Raw genomic sequence first — 11,702 nt, 5'->3', positions numbered from 1 at the left:
AGACTGCATAGCGCTGAGCAGGGGCCCCCCCAGGGAGACACCCACCCCACCACCTCCTGCAGGGCAAATCCCAAACCACACCAAGGACCTGCCTCAAACGACTGGGCCACAAGCCATCCTGGGCATATGCTGCACCTTCTGCCAGACTTCCCTGGGACCCCTTCCTGGCCGCTCAGATCCGTGTCCCAGCCCCCAAAGATCACATGGACCCTGACCTCGCAGCTCTGCCCTGGTGCAGCCACCTCCATTCCCCACGTCCAGCCCTGAGCAGAGCCTTCCACGGCCACACGGCAAGCTCCCCAAGCCCTCCGGGCACAAAGGCAGCCGTGCTGGCGCTCCAAGCCATCCACCACCACTTCATCACCGACGGTCCAGCTCCTCGCAGACAGCACCGCCGCAGTGCAGTCAACAGATGGGAGACGCCTGCCCGCCTCTTGGCCAGCAGCAGTGCTGAACCCCTAGGATAACCCAGCCACTCTCCATTGACCATTCATCAGCCTGGAAGACTCTCCGCAGCCAGCATGTGGTCAGCCTGAGAGGTCCCCGGAGGACTTGGTGTCAACCCCCCTCTACAGCTGGGGCTCTCCTGGGACTGCCCTGCTCGCCACTGACTGACACAAAACACCCCTATTGCACTCCAGGGCAGGCCCCCGCCGGGGATCCTGCCAGGCCCTTCTCTCATTCCTTCCCCCATCCCGGAGACACGAGATCAGGCAGGCTGCAGTCACAGGAACTCATAGAATATCAGGGTTGGAAGGGATCTCAGGAGGTCATCTAGTCCAATCCCCTGCCCAGAGCAGGACCAATCCCCAACTAAATCATCCCAGCCAGGGCTTTGTCAAGCCTGACCTTAAAAATATCTAAGGAAGGAGATTCCACCACCTCCCTAGGTAACGCATTCCAGTGTTTCACCACCCTCCTAGTGAAAAAGCTTTTCCTAATATCCAACCTAAATCTCCCTCACTGCAACTTGAGACCATTACTCCTTATCTCGTCATCTGCTATCACTGAGAATAGTCTAGATCCATCCTCTTTGGATCCACCTTTCAGGTAGTTAAAAGCAGCTATCAAATCCCCCCTCATTCTTCTCTTCCGCAGACTAAACAATCCCAGTTCCCTCAGCCTCTCCTCATAAGTCATGTGTTCCAGACCCCTAATCATCTTTGTTGCCCTCCGCTGGACATTTTCCAATTTTTCCACATCCTTCTTGTAGTGTGGGGCCCAAAACTGGACACAGTATTCCAGATGAGGCCTCACCAATGTCGAATAGAGGGGAACGATCACGTCCCTCAATCTGCTGGCAATGCCCCTACTCATACATCCCAAAATGTGTATAACTCACAGCCTGACTGTGCAACTCTTCATCCATCCACCAGGTCCCCTTCCCGCTCTCCCAAGACCCACAGCCGTGTTCTGCACCCAGAGCCCCAGGCTGCACCCGAGGGCTGGCTGAGCTCTGCCAGGAGCCTGCATGGGGAGCTCTGCACTGCCCCTGGCCGAGGCAGCTTGGACTGTCTCAACATGCCACCCCCACACACTCAGTGGGGATCCCACGGCAGGTCTCTGGGGCTGATGGGTCCCCGTTCCGGCCCCTGCTGCAGTGCTCTCTTCACATCTCCCTCAGCTGGCACGGGCCTGCCCTGCACCACGGGTGGAGATGTGGGCATGCTCCACGTCAATCGGCCAGCCACCCTCCCTGGTGTCTTTCCTAAAGCTCCAACCCCAGACAGCGTGAGAGGCAACGGGACCAAACCCGTCATGGCCACCCTGCCAAAGGCTGCCGGAGTGGCACCAGGCGGTATCAGCAGCCCGTGCACCCGGACAGCAGCCCCTGTTCCCCCAGTCGGCAGGCTGTTCTCTGCATGGGGAGCCCTGGCACACTGCCCATTGCTGTGCCAGACACCAGGCCCCCGACTGGGCAGATGACATCTTCAGACTGCCGCACTTGGTCTCCTGTGGCCTGCCTGCTGATTGGGCACCGCCAGCGGGAACCACCACCTGCCCTGCAGTCCCATGCGCTGGAGGGGGGGCACACAGGGCACAGCCCCAGCTACACGGCATGAAGCGTTTGCACCGCGAGTGGGACACACATGGACAGAACATCTCCAACGGGAAAGCGACTTTCTGAGAACCCTGGCACAGGCCTGGCCAGGGGGCGCCAGATCCTGCCCTGCATCACCCCACCCCCTGGGGCCACCCAGAGCCAGGAGCCTCCACCGGCTTCCCACCCCACCCTCAATCCTGGGGCCCCCTGTCCCTCAGGCCACTCAGAGCCAAAGACCCCCACCGGCTTCCCACCCTACCCCCGCAGTCCTGGGGCCCCCTGGAGCCAGGTGCCCCCTGCTCCCCATCACAGGGACAGTCCCCAAGCCAGTGCTAAGGGCCTCGCCCTCCCAGGCCCTGTGGTGGGGGGCAGGGAGGAGCCCCCCGCCCGGAACTATCTGCCCTTCAGGAACCCGTCGAGCACGCGGTCGCTGCGCTCCGAGAGCCAGTAGCCAGCCATGGCTGCCACCGCCCCGATGAAGATGGCGGTGAAGACCATGTCGCCCTTGGCGGCCAGCGTGGCCAGTGCGCAGATCACCACGCCGAAGAACATCTGCTGCAGCACCACCACCTCGTCCTCCGTCACCTCGTCAAAAAAGCCCTTTGCCGGGGTGTCTGCGGGGAGCAAAGGGGGGCAGTCAGGGGGTAAAGCCCCAGGCTGGGAATGGCCAGACTGAGTCAGACCCAAGGTCCATCCAGCCCAGTGTCCTGTCTGCCGACAGTGGCCAATGCCAGGTGCCCCAGAGGGAATGAACAGGGAATCATCAAGTGATCCGTCCCGTCGCCCATTCCCAGCTTCTGGCAAACAGAGGGTATTGCTGGGATCACCTCCGGAGCCCTTTTTGAAAACTGGCGTCACTTAGCTCTCCTCCAGTCATTTGGGACAGAAGCGGATTTAAATGGTAGGTTACAGACTACAGTTAGTAGCTCTGCAATTTCACATTTGAGTTCCCTCAGAACTCTTGGGTGATCCATCTGGTCCTGGTGACTTATTACTGTTTAGTTCATCAATTTGTTCCAAAACCTCCTCTAATGACACCTCAATCTGGGACAGTTCCTCAGATTTACCATCTAAAAAGAATGGCTCAGGTTTGGGAATCTCCCTCTCATCCTCAGCTGTGAAGACCGATGCGAAGAATTCATTTAGTTTCTCCGCAATGGCCTTATCGTCCTTGAGTGCTCCTTTAGCATCTCGACCATCCAGTGGCCCCACTGGTTCTTTCACAGGCTTCCTGCTTCTGATGCACTTAAAAAAAAAATTTCCTATTACTTTTTGAGTCTTTGGCTAGCTGTTCTTCACATTCTTTTTTGGCCTTCCTAATTATATTTTTACACTTCACTTGCCAGAGTTTATGCTCCTTTCTATTTTCCTCACTAGGATTTAACTTCCACTTTTTAAAGCATGGCTTTTTGCCTCTCACTGTTTCTTTTACTTCGTTGTTTAGCTACGGTGGCTCCTTTTTGATTCTCCTGCTATGTTTTTTAATTTGGGGTGTACATTTAAGTTGAGCCTCTCTTATGGGTCCCGGACAACGGGAGCTGCGAAGCCAGCGCTCTGGGTGGAGGCAGCGCAGAGAGCTGCCTGGCCATGCCCTCGCCTAGCAGCTGAGTGAGGGGGATGTCACTGCTTCCGGGGAGCCCCCAGGTAAGCACCACCCAGAGCCCCCTCATCCTATCCCATGCCCCAACCTCCTGCCCCCTCCCACACTCTGCTGGGGGGTGGGGCGGGGAGCATGGGGACTGCCTGAGCTGCCCCAGCCACTGCACAAGTCACAGAAAGTCACAGAATCTGCGACCTCCGTGACAAACTCTCAGCCTTATGCATCAGATCCTACCTGTGTATTATCATCTTCCATCCTCTTCTCCTTACTAGGACAGAGAATCTCCAGAGAACCGCCCCCACCCCCAGGAGCAGCTTCCCACCCCCCAGCTGCAAACTCCCCTCCTCCTGCTCCCAGGGAGCAGCACTGCACCCCAGGCTGGAACCCCAGCCCAGCCCCCAGGGCCAGAAACTCCCACCCCTCTGGGCAGCAGCAACGCCCTCAGCCCAGAACCCCCCACCATGCTCTCCCCCAGAACCCCACCAGGTAGACAGTACCACCCCCATGTGAGACCCCTCCCACCCAGAATCCCCCCAGAGCAGTGACTCCCCAGGGCCCAGAGGGGGAGGAGCCAGGGGGGTCCCTGCAGAGTCTCACCTGGGGGTCTGTCCTCCACGCACTCGCCATCCCTGCGCACATGGCCCTCTGCACACACGCACCGGTAGCTGCCATCCGTGTTCTCACAGACCTCGTGGGCCCCGGCACAGACAGGTTCCTGCACACTGGCACACTCGTCCACGTCTGGCGGGATGGCGGAGATTAGAACCAGTGGGGGGGGGGGAGGTTAGAGTCAGTGTGGAGGGGCAGGGGCTGGGGAGGTGAGGTGAGGTTAGAACCGGTGGGGCAAGGGGTGGGGTGGGGGAAGATTAGAACTGGTGGGGTGGGGTGAGATGAGATTAGAACCCGTGGGGCCAGGGGGAGGAGGTTAGAGCCGGCGGGGCGGGGGGGGGGAGGGGGAGGTTAGAGCCGGCGGGGCGGGGGTCGGGGGGGGAGGGAGAGGGAGGTTAGAGCCGGCGGGTCGGGGGGAGGTTAGAGCCGGCGGGTCGGGGGGAGGTTAGAGCCGGCGGGTCGGGGGGGGGGGGGGGAGGTTAGAGCCGGCGGGTCGGGGGGGGGGGGAGGTTAGAGCCAGCGGCGGGGGGGGGGGGGGCACGGCACTCACCCAGGCACTTTGCTCCGTCCCGCTGGTAGCCTTTGTTGCACCTCTTGCAACGGGCAGGCCCGGCGCCCATGCAGCCAATACAGGCCGTGGAGCAGTCTGGGGACAGAGCGGGCGTGAGGGCACCGCCGGGCACCGCCAGGCACCCACCCGTCCTTCCCCCGGGGACGAACGGACCCACCTGGCCAGCGCAGAGCATGCCCAGGCCGGGCTGGCCAGGGGAGCCACAGCCGAGGTGCACGGGGAGCCGGGTGCTGCCTCAATCTGCACGGGGCGAGGAAGGGGGCTGGGGCCCGCGGAAGGGTCCTTCCGTGCACCTGAGCAATGCTCGGGGGGGGGGGGGGGGTGGGGGCGCAGTACGGAGTCGCATTCCCTTCCGCAGAGAGCGGGGAGCCCTGCGGGGGGCAGCAGCGCATGGATCCTGACCCCGTAGCGCCCCACCCGGGCCAGCCCCTGGGACCGCCCCACCCCCTCCTGCGCCAGGCACTGGGACCCTCCCACATGCCCGCCCCACCCCCCTGCCCTGCCGGGCACTGGGGGGGCCCCAGCAAAGGCCAGGGCAGGGCCAGGGAGCCCAGTGCTCGCTCCCCACCCAGGGCACAAACGCCAGGCGCTGCACAGGCCCTGCCCCCGGGGACGAGCTCTGACCTCGGCACTCGTAGGAGCCCTCGGTGTTGACGCAGAACTGGTTGGGCCGGCAGTGCGCCATCTCTGTGCCACACTCATCTATGTCTGCAAAGAGAGCGGCCTCAGGCCCTGGGAGTGCGGCCCACTGCCCCTCGCCCCCAGCCCCCAGCCCAGCCCTGCCCCATGCCCAGCCCTGCGCCTCACAGCCCTGCGCCATGCCCCACCCCTCTGCCCCACAGCCCAGCCCCAAACTCCACCCCTCTGCCCCACAGCCCAGCCCTGCGCCTCACAGCCCTGCCCCGCGCCTCACAGCCCTGCCCCATGCCCCACCCCTCTGCCCCACAGCCCAGCCCTGCGCCTCACAGCCCTGCCCCATGCCCCACCCCTCTGCCCCACAGCCCAGCCCTGTGCCTCACAGCCCTGCCCCAAACTCCACCCCTCTGCCCCACAGCCCAGCCCTGCGCCTCACAGCCCTGCCCCATGCCCCACCCCTTCCCTACGGTCCAGCCCTGCGCCTCACAGACCTGCCCCATGCCCCACCCCTTCCCCCTGCCCCACAGCCCAGCCCTGCGCCTCACAGCCCTGCCCCATGCCCCACCCCTTCCCTACGGTCCAGCCCTGCGCCTCACAGCCCTGCCCCATGCCCCACCCCTTCCCTACGGTCCAGCCCTGCGCCTCACAGACCTGCCCCATGCCCCACCCCTTCCCCCTGCCCCACGGCCCAGCCCTGCACCTCACAGCCCTGCCCCATGCCCCACGGCCCAGCCTTGTGCCTCACAGCCCTGCCCCAAACCCCACCCCTCTGCCCCATGGCCCAGCCCTGCGCCTCACCGCCCACCCCATACCCGCCCATCTGCCTCATGGCTCAGCCCTGTCCCTCCACTCCCTGCCCCACAGCCCAGCCCCATACCCCACCCCTCTGCCCCACAGCCCAGCCCTGCACCTCACAGCCCACTCCATGCCCACCCCTCCCCTTTGCCCCGTGGCCTGGCCCTGCACCTCACAACCCAGCCCCATACCCCACCCTTCCCCTCTGCCCAACGGCTCAGCCCTGCTCCTCACAGACCAGCCCCACAGCCCACCCCTCTGCCCCACAGTTCATCCTTGCACTTCACAGCCCACCCCATATTCCACCCCTCCCCTGTGAACCATGGCCCAGATCTGCCTCCAGCAGCCCCGAACCGTAGCCCTTCTGACCCTCTCCCATTTATATCCCTTATGACAAGGGACAGGGTGCGGAGCCATGTACCTTTCACTTCAGCCCTGCTCTGGGGGGCACAACACCCAGGCATGGGTTAAAGCACACCCAAGGGCTCCTAGGCAGCAGGGCCTTGGCCTCCCCATCCATGTTCTGTTCCACAGGCCCCCACTAGACCCGCAGGGTCCAGAGTTCTCAGAGGGCAGCGGAACTCACCAATGCACCTGTGCTCATGCAGCGCCCAGCCCCTCTTGCAGCGCAGACAGCTGGAGTCCTCTGGCCCTGAGCAGCGCCCGCATGCCTGGTAGCACTCTGCCAAGACAGGAGAGAGACTGGCCATGAGCATGCAGCCCAGCCCAGCCCCTTTCCATCTGCCCAGGCAAACCCAGCCCCACAGGCTGACAGATCCAGTCACCTGGGGCTCCACCCAGCCAGCCCCAGAGCGGAGCCCAGAGCCAGCTCTTACACAATGGCCAGACTGGGTCAGACCAAAGGTCCACCCAGCCCAGTATCCTGTCTGCCGACAGCAGCCAATGCCAGGTGCTTCAGAGGGAATGAACAGAACAGATAATCATCAAGTGATTTATCCCCTCGCCCATTCCCAGCTTCTGGCAAACAGAGGCTAGGGACACCCTCCCTGCCCATCCTGGCTAATAGCCATTGATGGACCTATCCTCCATGAACTTATCTAGTTCTTTTTTGAACCCTGTCATAGCCTTGGCCTTCACCACATCCTCTGGCAAAGAGTTCCACAGGTTGACTGTGCGTTGTGTGAAGAAATATTTCCTTTTGTTTGTTTCAAACCTGTCGCCTGTTAATTTCATTTGGTGACCCCTAGTTCTTGTGTTATGAGAAGTAAATAACACTTCCGTTATCTACTTTCTCCACACCAGTCATGATTTTATAGACCTCTATCATATCCCCCCTTAATCGTCTCTTTTCCAAGCTGAAAAGTCCCAATCTTATTAAATCTCTCCTCATATGGCAGCCATTCCATACCCCTAATCATTTTTGTCGCCTTTTTCCAATTCCAATACATCTTTTCTGAGATGAGGTGACCACATCTGCACACAGTATTCAAGATGTGAGCGCACCAAGGGTTTAGATAGCGGCAATGTGACATTTTCTGTCGTATTATCTGTCGCTTTCCTAATGATTCCCAACATTCTCGTCCCTTTATTGACTGCTGCTGCATCTTGAGTGGATGTTTTCAGAGAACTCTCCACAATGACTCCAAGCTCTCTCTCTTGAGCGGTAACAGCTAATTTAGACCCCATCATTTTATATGTATAGTTGGGATTTTGTTTTCCAATGTGCATTACTTTACATATATCCACATTGAATTTCATCTGCCATTTTGGTTCCCCGACACCCAGTTTTGAGAGATCCTTTTGCAGCTCTTTGCAGTCTGCTTTGGACTTAACTATCTTGAGTAGTTTTGTATCTGCAAATTTTGCCACCTCACTGTTTACCCCTTTCTCCAGATCGTTTATGAATATGTTGAACAGTACTGGGCCCAGTGCAGACCCCTGGCGGTCACCACTATTTACCTCTCTCCATTCTGAAAACTGACCATTTATTCCTACCCTGTGTTTCCTGACTTTTACCCAGTTACCAATCCATGAGAGGACCTTCCCTCTTATCCCATGACAGCTGACTTTGCATAAAAGCTTTTGGTGAGGGACCTTGTCAAAGGCTTTCGGACAATCTAAGTACACTATGTCCACTGGCTCCCCCTTGTCCACATGCTTGTTGACTCTTGGGCAGCACCATCCCAAGCGGCAGGGGGCAGTGCAGTTCGCACTCCCGCTTGCCAGGACACCCGCACGGTCCCAGCCCAGCCCCACCCGTGCCGTGCCGCACTACATACCAGCACATACCAGGTGGCTCTCGTTCCTGGCTGCCTCATAGTAGCCGTCCGCGCACTCGGAGCAGAAGGAGCCGCCGTAGCCTGGGCTGCACATGCACAGGCCAGTGCCCGCACGCGTCCCCTCGCCGTCACATTTACCATTCCCGCTGCACGGCTGCTGGTGCCCACCAGCACATGCTGCCGGGAGACGGGTTGCTGTGCTCATCACCGGTGCCAGGCACAGAACTTGTCCCATCCCACAGTGCCCCGCACCCACCTCCGACCCCCTGCCCATGGCACCGGTCCCTCTGCCCCAACCCTACCCATGGTACCACCCTTCAAAGCCCCAGTTCCTGCCCACAGTACACTCCTCCTGACCTGATAAATGATCTGGAGGATGGTGTGGATTGCACTCTCAGCAAATTTGCGGATGATACTAAACTGGGAGGAGTGGTAGATACGCTGGAGGGGAGGGATAGGATACAGAAGGACCTAGACCAATTGGAAGATTGGGCCAAAAGGAATCTGATGAGGTTCAATAAGGATAAGTGCAGGGTCCTGCACTTAGGACGGAAGAACCCAATGCACAGCTACAGACTAGGGACCGAATGGCTAGGCAGCAGTTCTGCAGAAAAGGACCTAGGGGTGACAGTGGACGAGAAGCTGGATATGAGTCAGCAGTGTGCCCTTGTTGCCAAGAAGGCCAATGGCATTTTGGGATGTATAAGTAGGGGCATAGCGAGCAGATCGAGGGACGTGATCGTTCCCCTCTATTCGACATTGGTGAGGCCTCATCTGGAGTACTGTGTCCAGTTTTGGGCCCCACACTTCAAGAAGGATGTGGATAAATTGGAGAGAGTCCAGCGAAGGGCAACAAAAATGATTAGGGGACTGGAACACATGAGTTATGAGGAGAGGCTGAGGGAGCTGGGATTGTTTAGCCTGCAGAAGAGAAGAATGAGGGGGGATTTGATAGCTGCTTTCAACTACCTGAAAGGGGGTTCCAAAGAGGATGGCTCTAGACTGTTCTCAATGGTAGCAGATGACAGAACGAGGAGTAATGGTCTCAAGTTGCAGTGGGGGAGGTTTAGATTGGATATTAGGAAAAACTTTTTCACTAAGAGGGTGGTGAAACACTGGAATGCGTTACCTAGGGAGGTGGTAGAATCTCCTTCCTTAGAGGTTTTTAAGGTCAGGCTTGACAAAGCCCTGGCTGGGATGATTTAACTGGGAATTGGTCCTGCTTTGAGCAGGGGGTTGGACTAGATGACCTTCTGGGGTCCCTTCCAACCCTGATATTCTATGATTCTATGATTCCTCCCCCACCCCCGGACATCTGTCCCCCATCCCAACCCCTATCCACAGTGCTGCCCCTCCCAGGCCCCAGTTCCTGCCCATGGCACCTGTCCAGGCCCCCATGCCTGGCCTGCTCCTCCATCCCTTCCCATGGTGCCCTGCCCATGGCCCCCAGCCTGGCCCTGAGGAGAGGTGCTCCAGAAGCCAGCAGGGCTGGTGACTCACGCAGGCAGTCAGGGCCATAGGTGCCAGGTGGGCAGCAGACCTTCAGCATGTCCATGCAGAGCCACTGGAAGAAGTCAGGGTGCTGCTGCTGTCTGAGGGAAACAGCAGGAAACACTGTTACCCCCACAGGGGAAGCCTGTTAAGGTAGGTCCTACATAAACACTGCACCCGGTGCTACCACTGCTGGCTGTGCCCATTGTCCAGGCACCTTCACTGCCCTGGACACGGACATCTGGGCAGGATGCAAAGTCCCCCCCCTCCTCCCTGCACCCTGCTGCCCTGGGCCCTACCCCTGCCCACTCACCTCCACGCAGCGGCTGCCGCCCCAGGATGGGGCAGTGCAAAGCCCCTCTCCAGGGAGGTGGCAGCTGGTGGCCCGTGTCTGGATGGGAGTCACCCAGGTACTTGGCCCAGAAGAAGGGAAGCCTGGGCCAGGCCCAGATCACAGTCCCAGTGTGGCACAGACCCTGCTGCTCCTTGCCCCAGTCACTCACCCCTGGAACCACCAGCTCTCCACGTGCTCTTCACTCTGCTCCAGCAGCTGGTGACACGCAAAGTCCGACTTTCCACACACGCTCTCCAGCACCTCCAGCAGGCGCGTCTCACTGCGCAGGAACAGGGGTCAAGGCATTGTAGACACTGCCCATAGCACCTCCCCAGCCCAGGCCATCAGACCACAGGACCCTCCTCCCCGCCTCGCCCACCGGACCCCATAGCGCTCCCGCAACAGACCAGCAGCCCCCAGGCCCCATCAAGACCAGCAGCCCCCACAGTGCCCTCTTCTCTGTGACAAAGTGGGAGGTTTTTTCGTAATGTTTTGCATGAATCCTGTGTGTGCCTCAGTTTCTCTGTGTGTTACCTCAATGCCTAGGTGGTGGGACAAAAGTGTGTGATTTTTGCTGAGACCCTAGTGGGCAGGTGGGGCTGCCTCTAGCTGTCTGCATGTAGACAATGGCCAAAACACTCCATAACCTGGCAACTGATGGTCTGACAAGTTGGAGCAAAGTGAGAGGTGGTGACCAGGTGACCTGTTTGCCCAGGAAGGAAGAGGAGCCACGGGTGTGTCTGAGGCTGAGCTGGTGGAAGCTGGGTGGGCCGACTCCTGGCTTGGGACTGAGGGGGAGAGCCCAGGGCCCTGGATCCCCCCCAAGCTGGATTTTGCTGCAGGTCCCTGATTTCTGTGCTCACAAGCTCTGTTCTACACTGGGTTCCAGACATCTAGCAACCCATCTGTGTCACATGCTGGCTGGGAGTCACTGCTGGCTGCAGAGTGGGGGGCAGGGCATTTTGGGGGTACGTGAGTCCTGTCCAGGGGGACTCGCTGCAGGGAGCGAACGGGGCGAGCAGGAGGCTGACCGCTCCAAGGTCGGACCCAAGAAGTGCCGAAGCCAGGCAGGCTCCTTGTCCTGGTGAGTGTGGCCCTGAGGCTTCATGCAGAGCCATTCCCGAGCACTGAGACTGACTCCACCGCACCCACTGGCCCCATAGCAACCCCCCACCCAGACCACCAGCCCCACGACCCAACCTATGGTCTCATAGTCCTGCCCCTGCCTGGGCCATCAGACCCATAGTGCCCCTCTCCTTCCCTGACCAAACTGCCAGCTCCATAGCGCCCCCAACCAGACTAGCTCCTTAGCACCCCTTTGCCCAGACCACCCAGCCCCCACAGTGCCCCTCAGACCACCAGCCCCAACTCTGAGATAGCGC

The 11,702-nt window shown here is 59.8% G+C and overlaps 1 protein-coding gene across 1 annotated transcript; it reads right to left on the bottom strand.

Moving 5' to 3' along the window:
- Nucleotides 1–2,295: 2,295 nt before the first annotated feature.
- CRELD1 (cysteine rich with EGF like domains 1) lies at nucleotides 2,296–11,183 on the bottom strand. Its single transcript, XM_073350824.1, has 8 exons — nucleotides 10,490–11,183; nucleotides 9,996–10,087; nucleotides 8,496–8,672; nucleotides 6,842–6,937; nucleotides 5,449–5,532; nucleotides 4,804–4,899; nucleotides 4,242–4,385; nucleotides 2,296–2,658 (listed from the first exon to the last, which is right to left on the bottom strand). The coding sequence occupies exons 2-8, from the start codon at nucleotides 10,048–10,050 to the stop codon at nucleotides 2,438–2,440; spliced, it is 873 nt and encodes a 290-aa protein (XP_073206925.1). The 5' UTR covers nucleotides 10,051–10,087; nucleotides 10,490–11,183; the 3' UTR covers nucleotides 2,296–2,437.
- Between the last annotated feature and the right edge of the window lie 519 nt (nucleotides 11,184–11,702).

The sequence above is a fragment of the Lepidochelys kempii genome, chromosome 7 (assembly GCF_965140265.1).
Source record: "Lepidochelys kempii isolate rLepKem1 chromosome 7, rLepKem1.hap2, whole genome shotgun sequence".
Lineage (NCBI taxonomy): Eukaryota > Metazoa > Chordata > Testudines > Cheloniidae > Lepidochelys > Lepidochelys kempii.
This window is presented reverse-complemented; position numbering and strand designations above follow the sequence as displayed.